This window comes from Solanum pennellii, chromosome 3 (assembly GCF_001406875.1).
Source record: "Solanum pennellii chromosome 3, SPENNV200".
Classification (NCBI taxonomy): Eukaryota; Viridiplantae; Streptophyta; class Magnoliopsida; order Solanales; family Solanaceae; genus Solanum; species Solanum pennellii.
The window spans coordinates 67,922,078-67,943,888 of record NC_028639.1 but is presented as its reverse complement, the minus strand read 5'-3'; the positions used below and the strand labels follow the sequence as shown (position 1 = coordinate 67,943,888).

General features: G+C 32.8%; 4 protein-coding genes across 4 annotated transcripts; 1 reads left to right on the top strand and 3 right to left on the bottom strand.

Moving 5' to 3' along the window:
* Positions 1 to 1,776: 1,776 nt before the first annotated feature.
* LOC107015200 (HIPL1 protein-like) lies at positions 1,777 to 5,454 on the bottom strand. Its single transcript, XM_015215397.2, has 7 exons — positions 5,364 to 5,454; positions 5,121 to 5,278; positions 3,705 to 4,502; positions 3,408 to 3,624; positions 2,900 to 3,078; positions 2,477 to 2,697; positions 1,777 to 2,400 (listed from the first exon to the last, which is right to left on the bottom strand). Exons 1-7 carry the CDS (start codon positions 5,452 to 5,454, stop codon positions 2,013 to 2,015), a joined length of 2,052 nt encoding a protein of 683 aa, XP_015070883.1. The 3' UTR covers positions 1,777 to 2,012.
* Positions 5,455 to 9,575: 4,121 nt separating this feature from the next.
* On the top strand, positions 9,576 to 10,468 carry LOC107012963. Its single transcript, XM_015212941.2, has one exon. The coding sequence runs from the start codon at positions 9,720 to 9,722 to the stop codon at positions 10,308 to 10,310; it is 591 nt and encodes a 196-aa protein (XP_015068427.1). The 5' UTR covers positions 9,576 to 9,719; the 3' UTR covers positions 10,311 to 10,468.
* Positions 10,469 to 10,495: 27 nt separating this feature from the next.
* On the bottom strand, positions 10,496 to 13,168 carry LOC107012962 (HIPL1 protein-like). The gene is made up of 6 exons (XM_015212940.2): positions 12,742 to 13,168; positions 12,158 to 12,654; positions 11,854 to 12,064; positions 11,470 to 11,645; positions 11,075 to 11,319; positions 10,496 to 10,984 (listed from the first exon to the last, which is right to left on the bottom strand). Exons 1-6 carry the CDS (start codon positions 12,824 to 12,826, stop codon positions 10,603 to 10,605), a joined length of 1,596 nt encoding a protein of 531 aa, XP_015068426.1. The 5' UTR covers positions 12,827 to 13,168; the 3' UTR covers positions 10,496 to 10,602.
* Positions 13,169 to 20,464: 7,296 nt separating this feature from the next.
* On the bottom strand, positions 20,465 to 21,729 carry LOC107014985 ((-)-isopiperitenol/(-)-carveol dehydrogenase, mitochondrial-like). Its single transcript, XM_015215127.2, has one exon. The coding sequence runs from the start codon at positions 21,604 to 21,606 to the stop codon at positions 20,806 to 20,808; it is 801 nt and encodes a 266-aa protein (XP_015070613.1). The 5' UTR covers positions 21,607 to 21,729; the 3' UTR covers positions 20,465 to 20,805.
* Positions 21,730 to 21,811: the final 82 nt, after the last annotated feature.

Sequence of the window (21,811 nt, the reverse complement as noted above, 5' to 3'; positions counted from 1 at the left end):
CTGATTCATTCTCTAAAATTAAGTGAGTCATTATTTCAAAAATCATAATCAATGTCTCCTTATGAGTAGTGAACAATTATTTGTTTTTTCTATAATGGTCAGAATTTTTTCTATTTATCTCTATTCTTTCTTTGTGAGAAAATGAACCAACTAAGATTTTTTTTTTTTATAAAAAAAGAACTATTTGATAAGAGTTCTATTTTTTGCTATGAGAAATCTTTATTTAATTCTGCTTCTAATTTATATCGAAAAATTTGTTAAATTCCAAGGGAGTCATCTATGTAGGATAAAATATGTTTAATGGTAATATTATAAATACATTTTAAGTTGTGAAAAAAAATTGAAACCAATAATTATTAATGAAGTTATTCCTCGTTCCTCGTATAAAGCTGATGGAATAAACAAAAGAAAAATAAAACCTTAAAAGAAATAATGCACTATATTGCTTGTACATTTGACTATATTGCTTGTACATTTGATGATCTTTAAGGAGAAGTTATTTATATGCTTGCAAGTTGCAACATAGTAGAACAAGGATTCCATAATAAGAGCATTGAACAAAAATAAATATGTTCAAATAATTAATAATCTCATAATTTTAGTATATAGTTTGTTTTGTAAATAATCGAGTAGATATACTCATAATTTTAACCATGGTTATTGAAATTCATTGACAAGAATTTTGAAATATTTGAGGTACTTACTATGATATTAGATATAGCGTAAATTATGTAGAATAACAAACACTTAACATATTAGGTAATATAGCTACAATTTAAGAAAATTATAATTTGTAGCTAATTTTTTTTTCAATTTTTTCTATTCGTCTGATTTGTATAAATTTAGAATTTGTATAATTCGGTTTTTTATTGTATAAATCCAGAATTTTGTATATGTTTACTCCAGCCATTCGTATACGGTTTATAAAAAAAATCACAATAAATTACCATGTTTGTATATTGACAAGCGAAATATATAAATAGAGTTTTGAAAAATTCCTAAATATATAGTTACAAAATTTGTATATACTTATTCTATTTGTATATTCGCAACAAATATATAAACGACAGAAATATACAAACTACAGTCTCTATAGAAAACGAAACTATAGATATGTAACATAATTATCGAACTATAGCTATAAATCCTTATTATATCGGTTGTGTTTTGCTATATTTAAAATTGGGAAAATTTCATATATGGCAAACTTATTTGATTAAATTTTCTCGATATATATACCGTAGATAGATGTTGAATTTATCAAATCTTTCAACATTTTCAACCATTTGGGCAGTGGGTCCATTATGACTTTAGGCTTCAGCTTTCATGGGCCCAATTTCTACGCATCATTTCGAAAGGTCCAAACATAATTAATCAGCCCATCTTTCAATTGGGCCAATCAAGCTCAAAAGTCTCAACGATCCGAAGAAGCAAAAAGGGAAATCAGAACTTGATCGAAAAAAAAGTAAGACTATGCCGTAAGATATAGATAAAGTTTCTCTAAACTTATAACGAGCAAATTAAATACTACACAACCTATGTTGAATCAAGCAAAACTCCTCTTGATTTATGTCAAGCGAAATTAGATCATCAATAAGGATATTCTGACATACAAATTATTATTAAATGAATAATAAAGATAAATATTAAAGACCACATCAAAATAGGTCAATGTGTGCTAACACTTATTTTTATTTTGTCCCTAAAATGGGTATGCCATTTTTAAATTTATCAACACCTTGGACAGTTGGACCTATAATCTAGCCAAAATGCTAGTACTAGTAAATATGATTTACTTTATTGTCAGTAGTAATAAATTAAGTGACAATCCTCACAAATTATTGACTATCATTTGCATAATATTACATCCAATTGCCAAAAAAATCCAGAAACAATACTCATGCAATGAACCAAGACAAAGCAAAAAGAGCAATTGTATATAATACTTAAAACTAATTAAGCAGCCTATTTTGTGTTCCTCTATACACATAAAACAGCTTAAGCAGCATCCATTATATCAACCAAAAGGACAATAGTAGTAGTACTAAATTCTTGTATGAACCTGTAAACATGACTGCTGCTGAAGGAGGGGAATTAACAGGAGCTGGAGTAACAATATCAGTAGCATTTTCCTTAGAACAAGTGTATCTGCATCGACTTGGACGAACAACCCTGTATACGCCACTGCTTGCTAGGAGATATACATCCTTATTATTATCCTCACCATATGAGAAAATGTAGCCCAAAGCTGGAACTGTGCTTCCTGGAACTAATGCACAGTTAATAGGGGAATTTCCAGCACAAGTAAATGGAATTTCGGTCGTGTTAAATGTTCCACTGTCCTCAGGGGTTTCAGTGCCTGCCCACATAGCACCTGCATATAAATCTGCATACAGATACCTGCAATAGTTCTATGTTAGTTACCATAAAGTTCTATAATCCAACACTTCGAGAAGAATTGAATTAGTAGACATACTTTCCGGACATGCAAGGATCGGTCGTGGACCTATAGAAGTATCCACCAGTGATTGAGGCTGAACCTTCATCCTTATTTATATCAGAGTGATTATAACCCATGACTGGGAAAATTGGGTTTATGGATGTATTTTTTGAAGGAGAGTATAGTCTGTCACCCTCATAGATACGCCAACCGTAGTTTCCTCCCTTGGTGATTAAATCCACCTCTTCATAATGATCCTATGGGATAAAAAAAAAATGCAATGTGTCAAAGCCAGAACATTTAAATGAACTTATGGAGTGATGAAATGTATGGACTATTGGTATAGATTTTGTATGGAGCTTGAAAGTGGACAGATAAGATTCCAGGAGCATATTTGTTACCTGTTAAACAAAAATGTCTTATGAGAACTAGTTGGAGAGTGAAATTCTTGAACATTACCTGGCCTACATCTGCACACATGAAGTAAGATGGCCTTGCAGAATCGAAGCTACAGCGCCAAGGATTTCGCATTCCTAGTGCCCATATTTCTGGCTGCAAGTCTTTATCTTCAATATAAGGATTATCCTTTGGAATGGTGTAGTTTCCCCATAAAGCAAGCTTGGTAATCTCTTCAGCACCTAAGAGAAACAAACATAAAATAAGGGGCAACTTAAATGAATAAAAAATGCTTCATTTCCATCCTAGAACTCGTAAGTCTCAAACAATTTGACACTACATGGGGATCAACAGATGAAGGTTTTGGCAAGAAATGAATGGATGGTAGCCGCAAAAAGAGGAAGAACAAAAAGCCTGACAGACACGGAACAAGAAGAAAACCTTTTACAACACTCATTATGGTAGTTTAGAGTAGTGGCAAGACCATCAAAGTTAGCATAGACAAATGGATATAAGAAATACTGTAGATTGATATAAGGGTACTTTTTCAAGAAACTTGAAGACAACTTACTCGGTGTGCTATCGACATCAAGTCTCATAATCTTTCCAAGCAACGACTTCTTGTTTTGGGAAAAATTGTAAGGATCTCCAATGCCCCCACCATCTCCCATCATGAAATACAAATATCCATCGCTAGGTCCAAAAAGAATCTGGCCTCCATGATGAGAAGTAAAAGGAAGGCCCATGGTGAATATTCTTCTGACTTCGTCGGGGCTAGCAGATTTTGCCTGGAAATGATCAAATAAATCAGTATTATTCAGAGTCAAATATAACGGGAAAGATTAGTCCTTTTAGACTGAAAAATTACCTCTGATGGTTGGTTTGCTGTCCCATTGACAGTAAATTCTGCTATGACTGCTTGATATTGGCATGGTCGGGAACCACTATCGCTAGGAAGCTTTGATGGATCACAATCCACATCCGAGTTACAAGAACATCTTCCTGCGCATCCAGCCCATGATTGTTTATCGCAATTGAATGAAGCAAATAAACGACCATTTTGTGAGAACTTTGGATGGAATGCAATCCCCATCATACCAAATTGAGTGTCAAAATGAACTTCATCAGTTAAATCCAAAAAAGGATTGGACTCATCAAGCTCTAACACCTTTCCAGAGTCAACTTCTGGAATGGTAGCCAACCATATTTTTCCTTGCTGACTCGAGAAAAAGGCACGATTAGAACCATCAGGATGAGCAGCCATATTGAGATAACTACCATTTCCTATCTTCTCAAGGCACAAACCGCCTGGAGGACTTAAAGGTTCAGTGGTATTTAAGGTAACAGGTTCTCCAGCAAAGCATACTGATTCATCACCAGAAGCTCCTCCAAATGCATTACAGAAATCGTCTTGTGATTGCCAGAGATCCGTCAACTTGGTAGAATTGGACTTTACGGGTGTTGGAGCTCGACCTTTCAAGGAAGCAGCAAAGGGAGAATTCACAATTGACACATTTTGACATGTAGTCCAAACTTTAGAGCAAAAGTTATTCGTAGCTTGGCTAGATTGCGTAAAATTTGCTGAAGTTGTGGAGTTGCACAGTATAGGAAGCTGTCTAGGAGCAGAATTAGTACTAAAGAGTTCTGCTGAAAACTGATCACATTTCTGCAGAAGGTCAAAACAAAGAAATCCATGCATCAAGATCCAATAGAGAAGATAGATGCACATTTGCAAACTGATAAATTTGGACAGTGAATCCCAGTAATAGTTCACAGCTTCCAAATAAATCAGTACAAAGTATGTCAGAGAGTCATGTTGATACAGATATATTATGGAGAAATTGTCTGTTGACCACACAAAACCATGATTTTTAAGTAGGATGAATTTCTGGTTTATACAAAACAGGCAATAAAAAAATTTAGCAGTCTAACTGATAAGATAATGAATAGATCCTTAATACTAAGTGGCTATCTTAAAACACATATATTCATGCTGCAAGACTATGAAAATAGGACATGAATATGTTCCTTACTATATATTGCGACTAAGGTATTAGTTATTAGGCCATTAGAAGCTTGTAAAACAGCATGAGTCTAATATCTGTATTAATTCAATTCCAGTTTATCAAATTTTGCTGTATCTACAGACTACAAAATACATTGTTCCACACTTATGAAGGGATTTAATCGACTGAAGACTAACAATGTGTTGATGATTACTAAAAAACAAGTGGTTACATTAAGCAAGAAAATATAAATTTAAACAGATCAAGGATTGTCTTACCGCGCAAAGGATAGACTTTACAAGAGAAGCACAACCAGAATCAGAAATGTTCATAGCATCATATTGGTTCTTCAACTGCTTATCATCACCAGAGTTACAACATGATGTTCCATTGTAAGGACAGAATGTAAGTGGAGTCTTTTGAGGCAGAGGAGCCCCTGTAAAGCATCAAGAAAACTTAAATTAGAACAAGAACATATAACTACAAAATGGAAAATCTTGAACAACACTAAAAAAACTTACTTGAATCAGTACACAAAGGAAGTGAAACAGAAGGACAAAGAATCAACAGAAAGTTGAACAGAAAGATGATCAAGAAATGACTGCTTCCCATGACTACAAACTAAGAAAACAAAGTCTACAGCACAAAAAAAAGGGAGCTTTTTGCTACATATCAGGTTCTTTTCAAGATTTCTCAACATGAACCAGATTGATTAAATAGAGACAAATATTAGATATAATACTATTATCTAATAGACTATATTCTTTTTCTTGCTTTAAATTTCAAAGACATGGTTCCTGCTGCCAGCTCCCTCAATTATTAGTCAAACCTTCTAAATTAAAAACATCTCTACAACCATATTTTCTCTCAATTTTGTTTGAGTCTGTCTTTTTCTCTTTTGCAAGGGGATTTTGACATCTTCTTTTTTCTATTGAGAATTAAGGCCCCAACTGATCTGTCTAAACAGTTGACTTTTTAAGATGGTGAAGTCTCGACATAAATACATATAGAAGTAGATCATAATGGGTGGTTGAGCAGAAAAAAAAAGAAGCACCTTTAATTGGAAAAAAACAGGCTGGATGGATCTTGGTTGGTTTGGCTTCATGTCTTCTGTGCTCACATTGAATGGGGCCATTTGCACTTTCGTCTTAGCGTCTCTATGTTTATATTTTCGTATCATAATATTTCACAAGTTATATTTAGACATGACTTCGATTTCTAAATATCTTCTTATCATTATACTAAAACTAGAGATAAATAAAGATAAAGGCAAACCTTGCAATTAATGACTGGTCCATAAGCTCAAAATAACCACATCGATATTTGTATCAAATCAATGAATGAATTATCACTTTTCCATGTGCAAAGTTATCGCTTAATCATGAGTAAGTAATATATATTCTGACTTTTTACTTTATATTTGAATCACCTAGATTAAGTTTAAACATCAGGTAAATATTTTTCACGGAATATGATCAAATCTTGTAACCAAAAATACAGATCCCTAAAACAACGGTCGTATGTCCATTTGGGAAATATATTATAGGAAACCCCATAAAAGACACCAGCAAAGATGGGTGATTTATTTATTAAAAATAAAATACTAAATAAAGAAATAGAGTGAAAAAGAAACGTACAGTGTTGTACTTCTAGATAAAGGCATTAGATAAGTATATTGACATAGTATAAGCTCATTTTTTTTAACCCAGCATAATTCGTTGTGGCTATAACCTTTATTTACTGTCTATGCCCTTTAAGTAAACACTTTATACGTACGGATAAACCTCCCATATATTCAATTCAGAAGACATTGAAAGATCGATCTTAAGTCATGAATATGAATAGCCGCTCGCCAACTCTGAAAATGAAGTTTTTTGCTAAAAAAATAATTTGTCCAAATGTCTACTTTTGACTACAAAGTTCTGCAAGTGGTGAGAACTGAAACTGGAAAAGAAGCACAAAGATATTCCTGCTATTTTGTTTTTCAAACATGGCAATAAAATAAAAAAAAAGAGAGTAAAATTGTACTCAGTCTAGGAAATATGAGTGCAATACACTCAATATAAATATAATTAAATGATATATTTGTATAATATCCTAGTTTCACGTCAAAATTAAAGGTCAAACTAATTTCATCTGGACTAAATCAACATATGTCAACTGTTAAATATAAAATTCTTTTTTTACTTTGAAACCGTGCAGAAATACCTAATTGCTTGTCTTTCTTAGTTGTAGTTGACGCATAATAAAATTTAAAATTAGTGAAATATCACTGTATTTAACTCTTGAAAAATAAAAAAAAATAGATAATTTAGATTGTAGAGTACTCGAGTAGTGTAATTTCTTTATAATGTGAACTTAATTTCAAAAGTTAACTTATAAATTAATGATTTTCCAAGACCAAAACCTTATCCACAACGGGTATTGGAACTCAACGTAGTGTTGTCACTTTAAACGAGGTATGATTTTTAAGAGAAAAACGCCAAGAAATAATAGAACAACTTGAAACTAGAAACTTATAGGGTGTGTTCGGTTATATCAAGTACTCAATATAATTTAGATAAATAATATGGAGATGGGTTGGGGAGGTAAGGGTGTTGGATGGTGGGAATTAGTGGCGGAACTAAGATTTTTAATAAGGGATTTAAAATTTGAAAAGTAAACACACGAACTAGTGAAAGGGGGTTCGACATCTATTATACATATCTAAAAAATAATTCTAACCATATATAAATAATAATATTTTTCATCAAAGAAGATTCAGATAAACCCTTAAGTATATGCTGCCCACACCCCTGGTGGGGATCACGAGATGAGGGTGAAGATGAAGCTAAGTATCTTAGAGCCTAGAGCGGTGGAAAGATACATTCAACGTAAAATGTCACTCATAGAAATTATTTTCGCTATTTTTATTAGAAAGCTTATTTTATTTAATTTTTCAAAATTTATTTTCTTAAAAAAATATTTTTTAAAATACCTGACCATGTAAAACTGAGAAATTTGAAATACCACACCCATAGCTACTTCTATTATTTTATTTCATGGCGTTGATGGTTGAAGAATAATCAATAATAAACACCGCAGGATATGAAGAGTTGTTTTTATAAATAGAGACATTTTACCAGAATACGTACAGAGCCTATATATATATATATATATATATATAGACTTTGAAAAATATTTGATATCATAAATTCGTCCGCATTACAAAATTCAGTTTCAAATGACGTGCATCATGCGATGTTTTATATTTAATGTTTAAATTATTAATTAATAATTTTATTTGAAAAAATTATGCGATTAAACAAATTTATATTACTTAATTATTCATCATAGCTATAGTTTTCTATAATTACCTCTAACATTATACATTAATTACGTGGGTTAACTTCGAGTTTATATAATTAGTTACGTTCGTATATGTATAATTCGTCAGAATATATAAATACATATGCATAATATATAATTATATAACCGATATACATATACAATTCACCTCTCTCCCACTCTTTGCCCTCTCTCGCTCGTCTCTCACCTCCCTCTTCCAATCGCTCCCCTCCCTCCTCTCTCTGCCAATCTCGCTTGCTATATATATATATATATATATATATATATTACAATAATCTTATCGATATACATATGCAATTTACCTCTATCCCATTCTGCCCTCTCTAGCTCGTCTCTTTCATCCCTCTCCCAATCTCTCTCACCTCCCTCCTCTCTTTGCCAATCTCGCTTGCTATATATATAAATATATATATAATATACGATAATCTTATCGATATACATATACAATTTACCTCTGTCCTACTTTCTGCCTTATCTCGCTCGCCCCTCTCCTCCCTCTCCCATCCTCGCTCGCCTCTCTCCTCCCTCTCCCAATCTCGCTTGCCATATATACAAATGCAATGTATAATATACAATTATCTAATCGTAATACATATAAAATTTACCTCTCACCACTTTTTGCCCTCTCTCACTCGCCTCTCTCTTCTCTTTCATAGCTTCACTCGCCTCTCTCCTCTCTCCTCTCTATAACATATAGTTAGAAATCGTAATTATCAAACTACAAATATAAAGACAATTAAAATTTTTTTGAGTGAATATACGTAAAAGTATCAAAGTTATGAATAATCCAACCAATATTACTTAAATTTTCCTTAGGGTGTAGAAAAGAAATTGAGGAAGTACTTTCCATAAAAGAGTGGCTAATAAAGCTTGTTATCCGTTACAATAGACTTTTCCCCTATTTTTTTCAAAAATCTTATCCAACATACATATTTTAATTATATATATGAGTTTAAGTCACGTAGCTAATGTGTAATCTTCTCAATTTTATAATGAAAATCAATGTAATCTGTCCCACTTTTATAAAGAAAATCAATGTATACTCCGTTATTTTCTACATCTTCTTATTCAAAATTAGCCAATGTCAAGACATAAATGAGAGGTGATTTGTCCTTCTTGAATTATAATAATGTTTTTTCAACGGACACTCATCAAAAATATTTACACAATCTTATTAAATGATAATATTTAATTTATAATTCTATATATTCCTTATTTATTTCTATTTGTGTGTCTTAACAATTATTGAATTTTATTTGATTATAATTTCTATAATATTTTCTAAATATTTTAAATAGTTAAATGCAATAAAATATTTGAATCCATAAATATAACTTTGTCTATCTATTAATTCCAGAAGGTGTTATTTGAAAATTCAAAACAAGGGTCCACGAAACTCCACTCCTTGCGCCATTGATCATGCATCAAATCAATCTTCTTCATCATCTTCATTATATATATTTATATAGAGTTAATTTGTATTAGGAGGAAAAATACAAGTGTAAGTTTCAGTCATTTTCTCTAAAAGAATGGAAATGGAAATTGAAGCGGATGAATCATTTAAGCAGGCCGGAGTTATTCCGTTCAAATGGGAAATCCGACCCGGAGTACCCAAGCTTCAACATTCACAACTACCATTAATCAAACATGACGATCCACAAGAAGTAGCTGACAACAATCGGAGCCGTCCAATTCCAGAAACCCCACGTAGGCTTAAACCTCCACCGGCGGCTGATTTCAATTTCCAACAACCAATTGAGGAGCCCCGAACCCGATCCTTCCGGTCAGCTCCACGGGCACGATCAGATAGGCATGTTTTGAATCTATTGACCCGACCCGCTATGGGAGTTGTCTCAGATTGGTGCTTCCCGTCTCCATTGCTGAAGCGAACAACAGAGAAGAATACGAAGAAGAAGAAGAAGAGTCATAAGATTGGACCCAAACCCGAACCCGAACCCGATTACTTGTCGGATCTAGAGACAGTTTCTAGATGGTCCGTATCTAGCCGGAAGTCAATTTCTCCTTTTCATGATTCACTTTCTTCTTCGTTTTCGTCACGTGAGTCGTCGCCTCGACGACCAGTGAGCGATGCTGATTGGGTTGGCTTTGCTCTGTTTTAGAACCAACGCATTATCTCTACATTTCCTTAAATTATTACTTCGTATCAGTTTATATGATGTAGTTTGAATTCGAGAATTAAAAGTAATACTTATAAGGCTACATTATTAACGACTTGTACTGAAAAAAAATGGTTCAGCGTGCATGGTTTTTTGAAATAGTTTAATCTTTAATTTCCATTCTTTCAATAATTTTGGTTCAATTCTTCTGATCTTATGCCCAATTTATGGAGAAGAAATACAACATTTACTAATAATTGAGTAATTCTTAATGATAACAAGTTTGCATATCCCATTATACAAAATTCAACAAAAGCATCAACATAGAAGAAATTAGAAGAGTATAGTGTTCTTCCCTCTCCCATAATTTCCTAGACATGGAAACAGAAGGACCTGGTTTACTTGCTACGCTTCTTTCTTTAGGACAATGGTAGTTACACCTACTCGGACGTGTAACTCTGTAAACGCCAGTGGTTGTTAGCATATGAATATCTTTTCTATTGTCTTCCCCAAAAGACAAAACGCATCCTATAGCAGGCATAACATCCTCTGCAATTGATTCACAATGTATTGGAGAATCACGCGCACACCTGTATGGTGTTTTTGAACTTGTAAAGTTTCTACTATTTTCAGTACCTGACCATATTCCATCTGGATATAAGTCTATGTACAAGTACCTACAAAATTCGATTCAAAATCAACTTGAGCTAATGAGACAGTACATATATACAGAGTTTCAAGTTTGTAAGCTAAGAAAAAATGCAAACCTTCCATACAGACAAGGATCAGTTTGAGACCTATAGAAGTATCCACCAATTATAAACGCGGAACCAATTGTCTTATAAGTTTCAGAGTGGTTGTATCCCATGACCGGGAATATGAGACTGTTGGAGCTAGAATAAGAAGTGCTTCCTTCTTGGGCATTTGCTGGTTTGAAGAGATAAGGGCCTTCGTAGACGGGCCATCCATAGTTTCCACCTTTTGTTATCATATCTATCTCTTCATACATGTCCTATAAGTTTCATGAAAGGATAAATATCTTTAATAATTTATTCAAAGAGACTTAACATCTGTCCTGTTTTTGCTTTTGAACTTATCAAGATTTCCCTTGAGCTCAATGACTATGCTTACTGTTTGTCTAAAAGATAGTTAAGTTCCAAACCTGACCAGAATCTCCACACATGAAGTAGGAAGGCCTTTCTGAATCGAAACTACATCGCCATGGATTTCTAAGACCTAAAGCCCAAACTTCAGGCGCTAATTGCTTGTCAGTGCTGTACGGATTATCTCTTGGTATAGAGTAATTTCCCCAAAGCCCTCGATCATGCACTTCGTTTCCTGTTAGTAATTAAATGAGAAAATTGCAGTGTTCAGCTGTTATAGTCCAAAAAACATGCAGTCTCATCAATCAGTTATGTTTCCATGTTATGACTCAAGACACAAAGGTTTACTCGAACAGGATAAGTTTGGCTAAAACTTTTCCTGGAAATTAAAAGGTAAATCACAAAATAAGTCTACACAATATATCAACATTTGATCAGCATACTTTGATCCACATCAATCCTCAAGATCTTTCCGAGCAACGATCTTTTGTTTTGTGCAAAATTGTAAGGGTCCCCTCGCTGTGTACCACTACCAGTCATAACATACAAAAATCCATCTGCAGGGCCGAAAAGAATCTGTCCTCCATAAACTCCCTTATGTGGTAGTCCCATTGTAAATATCCTCTTCACTTCCAATGTCTTAGAACTTTCTACCTGTCATGACGATGATCAAAGTATGCAACCAAGAGAATTTCAATGAAGAAAAATTTCAAATTCGTATCGTATAAAGCAATAGAGGATGTATACCAAGAAAGGTGTTGTTGCAGTAGCATTTGCTGTGAACTCTGCTACTACAATTTGATACTGGCATGGTGCAATGCCACTGTCTATCGGAAGTGTTGCTGGATCACAATCAATTTCCGAGTTACACGAGCATCTACCTAAACATCCTGAGTGTCGCAACTTATCACAGTGGTACGAAACAAAGAAACGACCATTACTTACAAAATTAGGATGGAACTCCATTCCCATTACCCCGAATTGCAAACCAAAAAGCACGTGATCAGTTATATCTAGAAAGGGCTTCGATTCATCAATTTCCAACACTCCATTAGATCCATCCTCAGGAACATTGGCAATCCATACTTTACCTTGTTGATTCCACAAAAATACGCGGTTAGACCCATCAGGATGTGGAGCCATGCCAATATATGATCCATTTTCGATTTTTTCAAGACAAACACCATTTGGAGCTTGACGAGTTTCGCGAATACCATATGATTGAGCATCATTTTTTAAGTCCTCTACAGAGTCACATCAAACATTTCAACATCAATAGACCAAAAATAGTAAACGATACTACACATAAAAGAGTAATCATAGCGCCTTACTTAACTGCATGCTCAAAGTGCAGGATACCACAAAACCATAAAGCAACAATAGATTCAGGGCAAAAACATTGCAGACAACAACCATAGCAGAAATTGACAGAGGAATTAAGGAACTCCAATTTATAAACTTTGGCTTATTATACGAATGACGGATCGGAACGCCACATATACACAGACGGTATTATGCACAATATTCCGATAAAGGCCTTATTGATCTGAACATTGTATGTTGATAGAAGACTACTGTAGAAGTTTAGGATGCGAGTAATTCCGTACATTGGGATAATCTCAGTGCATATGTCAATCTCAATGCTATTTTAATAGTAACTTGATTTTTGTGTGCATGGAAGCCAGAACCTTTATATCCGAAGTCTAATTCAGTAGCGAAATCAAAAAATTTACTAGAGTAAACACAGAAAAAATTAAAAAAAATTCAACATCTGCACCTTATATATATCTAAAAAGTAATTTTAAACTAACTAATATATATAGTGTAGTTTCTTAGAACCTTCCATTCATTTGGCTCCTTTGTTGGGTTGATTACGTTTCTTTTGTTATATATATAAGTACGATTTACTACTAGAAAATTGCAAATAGAAATACTCAAAACACAAAAATTAGTATGTGACTCTTGTCTGGTAGGAACAGACAAATGTACTAGCTAGGAAGCATAATTACAAGCAAAGTAATTATGTGCATACTATACATTAATTAATATAAATAAAATTATATTGGTCGGCTATTATTTTAATGAGGGGCTATTTATTTTAAATTCTCTATTTAGTACAGTAATATATATAGTGGGAGATTTTATAACTAGAGTGAAATGAACGTAAGCGTTTGTATTAGGATTTTGAGGCGTGCATTATTCGAATTAAAATGGAAAATCAAATTTAAAAAGAATTTTAATTTAATTAGTTTTTTTTTTGTTTGATTTTGAATAAATAATTTTTTATTTGGTTTTGAATTTAGAAATGTAAAAACCAAGAAATAGAATATATATATATAGAATTGAAGTTGAAGATAACTAATTTCGTCCCTTTTTAGTTATTACCTTTCATTGATTTAGTTTATATTTATATTTGGAGATCAACATATATTTTAAGTTTTGCGTTTTTGATTTTTATAATAATTTATGTTACAAAGTATATTTAATATATTTAATAATATTACTTCTATTTGTATATGATTTTTTTTACCGCTTTCAAATATAATTTCGATTATGTTATTAATTATTGACATGATTGAATAGTCAAACTAAAAAATCCATGTCATTTGGTTTAAATTGAAAAGAGAAAATTTAAACCTAACCAAATATATTTCGATTTAAATTGAGTAAAAAATTTAGAAGTAAAAAGTGAAAACAAATAATATAAAACCAAACAAAAAAAACTAAATACACACCCCAGTCATGTCATTTTGTATCTAACTACATGGACTTGAAAATTCATTTGTGCTTAATCACAAGCCTGTTCGAATAATAAGTTTTAATTTGTTGTTATAATAATTATTTTTCACTATTTATAATATTTCTATCATTTACTGTCGAAAAGAAAGAGTAATAAATACTAATCCTGTAAATTTTATTTGAAATACATTACTAAGAAAATTTTCCTCATACATTCAATAAGGTCGCATACCAGGATATCTTACTAAAATTAGTGGCCTAAAAGCCAAATTATAGTAAGATGCAGGGGCAGATATACGTTGAATCATCCAAACATCCTTCGTCAAAAAATATATTATATAAAAATAATTAAAATTTTAATTTATGTGTATATATATATACTATTGACAACCCCTGAACATACACCTAAGGCGTAGGCGTTTAGCTCAGTGGCGTTAGGATTTCAGGAAATTGCTCTACTGTCCGCGAGGTTGCGCGTTCGAATCTGAGCAACGTGTTCAAATCTGAGCAGAGACATTTTTTATCACCTTATATTTTAGTCGTTTTAATTTTCTTAAAAAAATAATAATGCAATCAGAAAACTATGTGTAGTTCCAAAAATTAAAATGTTGATTGGAAATTTAGAATTTATTAGTTTAATTCCTAATTATAAAGTCAAATATTAAAAAACTCTTTAATAATGCAATCAGAAAACTATGTTTAGTTCCAAAAAAAGTAAAATGCTGATTGAGAATTTAGAATTTATTAGTTTAATTCCTAATTATAAAGTCAAATATTAAAAAACTATTTTCTTCTTGATTCGATCGTTTAATCCGACCTGTTTATATCTCATTCGATCCGTTTATTTGTGATTATTATTTAAGTGATTTTATATACGGATCCAAGAGGGCCGATGCCCGATTCCCCGACTCATTACTCATTCCTTCCCGACTCGATAGGGATTGCAACCTCGAGAGAGGGAGCAACAATTGACCTCCGACAATAGGTAGATGGGGTGGGCTACGATGGATATAGTGAAATCAATCGTTATTCCGCACTCCCTCTCACCGGCCTCAAACATATATAAATCATGAATTCTTCAGAGCGGGCCGAGAGGCCAGGCGTACGAGGACCGTCGAAGAAGTGCCTCAACGATATTATCCTATCCTAACACCTTCGGTATCATTCATTTCTTTATATGATTCATTTGAAGCTGACCTCATTCATTCATTGGGAACTTTAACTTTAACAGACATAGATCATATGAGCATCATGAAATCCAGTGTCTCCCCCACACCGAAAAGAGGTGGAATCACCAGCCAAAGTGACTCAATAACATGCTAGCGTATATGAGAATTTAACCACGCCAGATCCCTATATTGGCAGTATAGGTTCAAAGACTAGGAGATGTATGGGGACCCATACCCGGCAAGCCGGACAGCCTCATCTCATGAGAGTTACGTGAACCTCCGCCCTTCCCTAAAGAAGGCATCACCGCTAAGTTCCATTACATTCAACTCATACATCATGGAAGCTGGCTTCTAGTATGAGGACATCATAGCTCAATAGATGATTTCTCATATCATAATTAGTATTAAGTGTTTTAAACTCAATATTTTTATTAGAGTGTTCATAGAGACTGGTCTCTTCATTATCTTACACTCTCATTGGTGAGTACGTATTGGTAATGTTTACTTAGGCTCATTTGAGATTGCTCTCATCATATACATTAGATTCACATCATGATTGTCACCACATTCTTCATTATTAGCACCTTTGTTTTTCATAATTACTCACCTCTCATTACGTGAATGTTCATTTCTTCATTTCATAGTTCATCTCATCATATGCCAATGCACTTGGCTATTTAGTGAATCTTACACTCGTACTTAACCCTCCTAAGATTCATCATTTCATTACGTATATCTTAGGTTCACTTATTTTTAAACATATGTTAGACTTATGTGTCTATACATACAAGCCATGGGGCTTCATTCATAGTTCGCTAAGTGATTCTTACTTTCCTAAGATTATGTATTACAAGACTTATATATCTTGTATATATGCCAAGATCTTGATTTTTGATTTAAGTAGATTGCATTATTCTTGAATATTTTACTCACGTATGACTTATGTATCAATACGGAGGTTTGGGCACGGGAACCCAAATCTTGAATCGCTTGAATATCATTTATATTTTTCATTGATTTTATTTCTAATATTCATGACATTAGAACTCTAAATTAAATCTCAATATTTTCATGAAATAATTAATTTTCTATTTTAATTAGAATTCTAAATTAAATCTCAACATTTTCATCAAATAGTTAATTTTCTATTTTAATTAGAATTCTAAATTAAATTTCAACATTTACATGAAGGAAATAAATTTTTCTATTTTAATTAGAATTTTAAATTAAATTTCAATATTTACATGAAAGAATTAATTTTCTATTTTTAATTAGAATTCTAAATTAAATCTCAATATTTACATGAGAGAATTAATTCTCTATTTTAATTAGAATTCCAAATTAAGTCTCCATATTTACATGAAAGAATTAATTTTCTATTTTTAATTAGAATTCTAAATTAAATCTCAATATTTACATGAGAGAATTAATTCTCTATTTTAATTAGAATTCCAAATTAAGTCTCCATATTTACATGAAAGAATTAATTTTCTATTTATTAGAATTCTAAATGAAATCTCAACATGAAAGAATTAATTTTCTATTTTAATTAGAATTCTAATTTAAATCTCAATATTTACGTGAAGGGATAAATTTTCTGTTTTAATTTTACTATTAATTAACAGAAGGGTTGGGGGTTCGAGCCCCCACAACCCCTTTGATATTTTATTTTTTCGCTGAGGAGGTTGTGAGGTGGTGGGTTCGAACCCCCACAGCCCCTCTATCTTTAATTTATTTAAATGGGGTGAGCAACAGGTGAGGTTGTGGGATCGAATCCCCACAGCCTCACTTCTTTTCTTAATTAATTTCGCCCATCCTTCAGCCTTGAGGTCGTGGGATCGATTCCCACGCCTCGCATCTCCTTTTCCCCATTTTTCCTTTCTTTCGCGCGTAACTGGAGGTCGTGGGTTTCGAATCCCACGCCTCCCATTTATTTTCTGAATTAATTTCCTCCTCCTCCTTCCCCCAGGTCGCGTGTTCGATTACCCCAGCCCCCATTTCTTTTCTTCTTTTTTTCCTTCGCGCAATACAGGGGCCAAGGGTTTGATTCCCCCAGCCCCGTTTTTTCTTTTCTTTTCTTTGCGAATTTCGCCGGCCCCCAGCCCTCGATTCGAGCCCCGCCTGGCACATTTTTTTAATTATTATTTATTTATTAAGGTTTACTTTGGTGAGGTCTCGGGTTCGATCCCTGCAGACCTCACCTATTTTTATTTTATTTTTTTTGTTCAAAATTTCCAGAATTCATCTACAACTTATCTCCAGATTCCGGAAAATTACTCCACAATTTTGTACATCATTTTTACAGGTTAGTTTAGCATTTGTTTCTTATACATTCGTTAAGGTTCTTAAGACAAGTTTAGAGGAATGATTTGATCATTTGTTTTAACTAGAATTCATAGGATTTCAACCATGTGAATATCACGATTTTAAGAGCCTCTAATTGCACATAAAACACGAATAATCTCTATGCTATTAACATGCTAAAGAAAACTCAAAGTCATGATCACAATCTTGCACAAATACATACGTATTTACATTGATATTCCCAATAGACACAAAATGTAAACACATAGTCATGAACACATACTCGAAACGAGATCATCACCACAAACAAGTATCCCTAAATTCTACCAACAAGAATACCCAACCTAAGATCATAGGGAGCTAGTGACAGGGGCATGCAATGGGGAACAACCTTAGTTTCGAGGTGAATAGTTTGAATCGTAGGGGGCCTCTTGGGAAAGGAGCCAAGAGAGAAGAAACCCATACCTTAATCAATGTTCAAACGCTGATGTTGCTGCCCGAAAACTCCTCCAACCCACGCCCAATTTACTTCAACGTACACCTCACTCGACGAACCTCTCTTAGCCTTGACGTTTTGATTACTTTGTCTTTTACTTAAAAATTCTTGTGAGTTCTTCAAGTGTGAATAACTCTTGATGTATTTTCAGTTCTTGAAATTATTTTTGACAGAAACCAACGAGAGATACGGAGAATGTGAGAGAGAGTGTTATTAGGATTAGGAGACTAAATTCAAGACTTAGTCAAATAGGATTTAAATTAGATTAATACAAATCTGATAATACGTGAAAGGACCATTATGCCCTTAAAATTTCAGATTTTAATTAATAATTAAATCATCTTAAGTACCTATTTATTCAATTTTTTTTGGATCGTTACAACAACACTATTGTTAAACGCCAAACAATATAGTATTTTGAATCTTAGCACATTATGTAATACCATAAAAGTTGCTTATCATATATACTATGTTGATTATTTTTTTTTAATTTCAATCAATATTTGTAGATTTTGAAACAAGAATTAATGGTTTTTGTCCTTTTGATCCATACTTATTAATTTAAGGTGATTTTTTTAATTCTTTAATACTAATTATTTTTAGAATATATTTTTTAAAATATCAAACTTCACATAATAATAGTATTATTTATAGAAGTACAAATTAATTCTAGTTAACAAAAGGTTAAACATTTGATTACAATGCATTACTTTGCATGATGTAAAAATTTTATCTATTAATATGAAGATTTAATAACATTATTATTTATAAAAGTATGGATTAATTCTAGTTAACTAGAGGCTAGTCAATTGTTTGCAATATATTAACTTGGATGTTGGTGTAAAAACTTTATCTATTAATATGAAGATTTGAATTGTTTGATTAAAACTTTTAAAATATTTATGATAAAAAAAATAGATAAGCTTTTTTAAAATAAATTAATAAATTTTGTATATTTTATTTATAAGGTTCAATATTATTTCTCATAAAAAGGATATAGGATTTCTAACTCATGGATTTTTAGTTTTTAAATCAAAAATCAATTCAAACAAATTCTAACTAGCCTTACATTTTAATTTTAAGGCAACTTAAAAATTCTAAATAAATAAATAAAATATACACTTATTACTCTAGTTAATTAAAGCGTAAAAAAAATCTCTAACCAGAACAAAATGAGTGTAGATAATATTAACAAATCGGTAAACGTAATAGGCTAATAGCACTAACAAAAACAATTGCCATCTCAAATTTACATATTTTACCTTTATTTCAAAGTTTTCCTTACCGGAAATTTGAGATTCTTAAGTTACCATTTTTGCCCTTATTTTGTATATTTTGGAAAGTTGAGATTCTCATTTCTTTAAAAGCACTGTAGAGTTGGATCAATTAATTGGTCACATATCCTAAATTTCTTCACTTAATAACTTTCTATTGAGCAATATTGTTCTCTGTTCAAAGTTGTTGAAAATGGAGAATTTACTAACCTTACTCTTACTACTATAATCTAGTGTATGTATTAATGAAATCTATTTGGCGTTTCATAATTTTATCCCAAATTATAACGGATCATATTTGGACTTATATAAAAAGACAAGATAAATGATGTATTATACTGTACGTTCAATTTTATTTTATGGATGGTGGAATTGGATTTCCTTTTCTTCAATTTTTATGGACAAATAAATTTCACTTCCTTTTTAAAATTAATCCAGCCAAAGAAAAATCAGGCGAACATGTAAGTATGGTAGTTTAAATTCTAACTGAAATTGATAATTCGAAAAAAAAATATTATTTGTTTAATAATATATAGATTATTGATTTAACGTAACAGTTCAACAACAATTTAAACTTTCTTTTTATCAGTTCAATTCTTAATTGTTAAATTCTTTTGAAGGTTAAATTGATAATTCAATAGTAATTTAATAAGTTATAATTATAGTATATTATATTCTTTTAACAATGATGTATCACTATATTTCTTATTGCCTTTATCCTTGATAAAGAAAACAGAAATTTACTGGCATAGGACAAATATCGACTTCTTTTAGAATTCCTAAAGATACTGCCAATATTTGTTTGCTGCAGATTGTAAATATTGGAGTACTTGTTACTATAATAGATATTTCAATTTTACTTGCAATTTTCAGTTCAATTTTATACTACTTTGTTTCTACCATAAGTTTGTGTGTCAAATATTCACAAGTTCCACATAATTTCATGCAATTTCTTGTAATCTACACAATCACTTTGGTTATCTTTGAAAAGGAAAATAATAAATTAAAGTTCTTCATGCCCTCGAAGCTTTTTAATTTGATAATTGTTTACCATCTATAACAAACACCATTAAATCTGCCAAATAATAACATAATCAAAACATTGTTTTTGAATAATTTTACATAGCTAACACACTGCATCTCAATTACGAAGTCAAGATACTTTCAACCTTCAAATAGAAAATACACATTACATTCAAAATCCATCTAAGAGGAGCTATACTACAAGGATCTAATCGTTTCAGGTTCGAGTCCTCCTACATGTATAGTCACTAGGAGTATTTTACAATATTTACAACTTTTGAGTACGAATTTCAAATTTAGTCGAACTCGTCCATTGGACACCGAATGCAGGATGAGAAACCAAAAAGAAAAAGAAACCCAAATGAGACAAATTCGTTTGTTCTCTCTGTTTCACAATGAACTCATCGGATCTGGAAGACTGATCAAGCCACCATCCACCCCCAAATCAAGCCCACTAACAAAAGCAGAATCATCGGAAGCTAGAAACAGAGCAGCTTCCGCCAAGTGTTTCACCGTCAGTGTAATACCCTTCAAACTAGTCTGCGGACCATACCTTTTCAGAGCCTTCATTGATACCTCCGCTTCCGCGCTGATCATCAATGGCGTCATTACTGCAGAAGGTGAAATACTATTCACTCTTATTCCATACTCACCCAATTGCCTACAAGCTGATCTCACTAACCCTAACACAGCGTGTTTCGACATTATGTAATCAGTCCGCCAGGTTCCTCCCCTGCTTGCCGCAATACTGCCAGTACAAATTATGCTACCTCTAACACGCTTCTCCACCATGACTCGTCCTGCGTGCTTCACACACGCCGCCATGCCACGAGCGTTGACGTTCATCACCCGATCGAATTGGGAAAGATCCAGATCGAGCACCTTTTGACCCGAATTACCAACAATTCCTGCGTTGCTGAACATTATGTCGAGTTGACCATATTTCTGGACCGTCCAATCCACCATGGCTTTCACTTGATTTTCATCACTCACGTCGCATTGCACGTAGCTGCAAATCTGTGAAGGGATGGATGCCGCCACGGCTCTGCCCTTTTCATCTTGGATGTCGGCGATGATAACGGCTCGTGCGCCGTGTTGAGCAAAAAGGCGTGCTGTTGCTTCCCCAATTCCACTGGCACCACCAGTCACTATGGCCACTTTTCCTTTCAGCTTCTGCGTGACCTCTGCCATTTTTGGTTCGTTTTGTGCTTTACCTTGTATGTTGTCACTTGAGAATGGAAATATCTTCCTAAACACTTGGCTCAAATATTTGGTACCTCAGCCTCAAGCTAACCAATAATTGCAGCCAAGACAAGTGGGCTGCAGTCACAATCATACTACAACTTTTTATTATTCTTTTTGATAATTGAGTAAAACAAGTTCCACCAACGGGTTA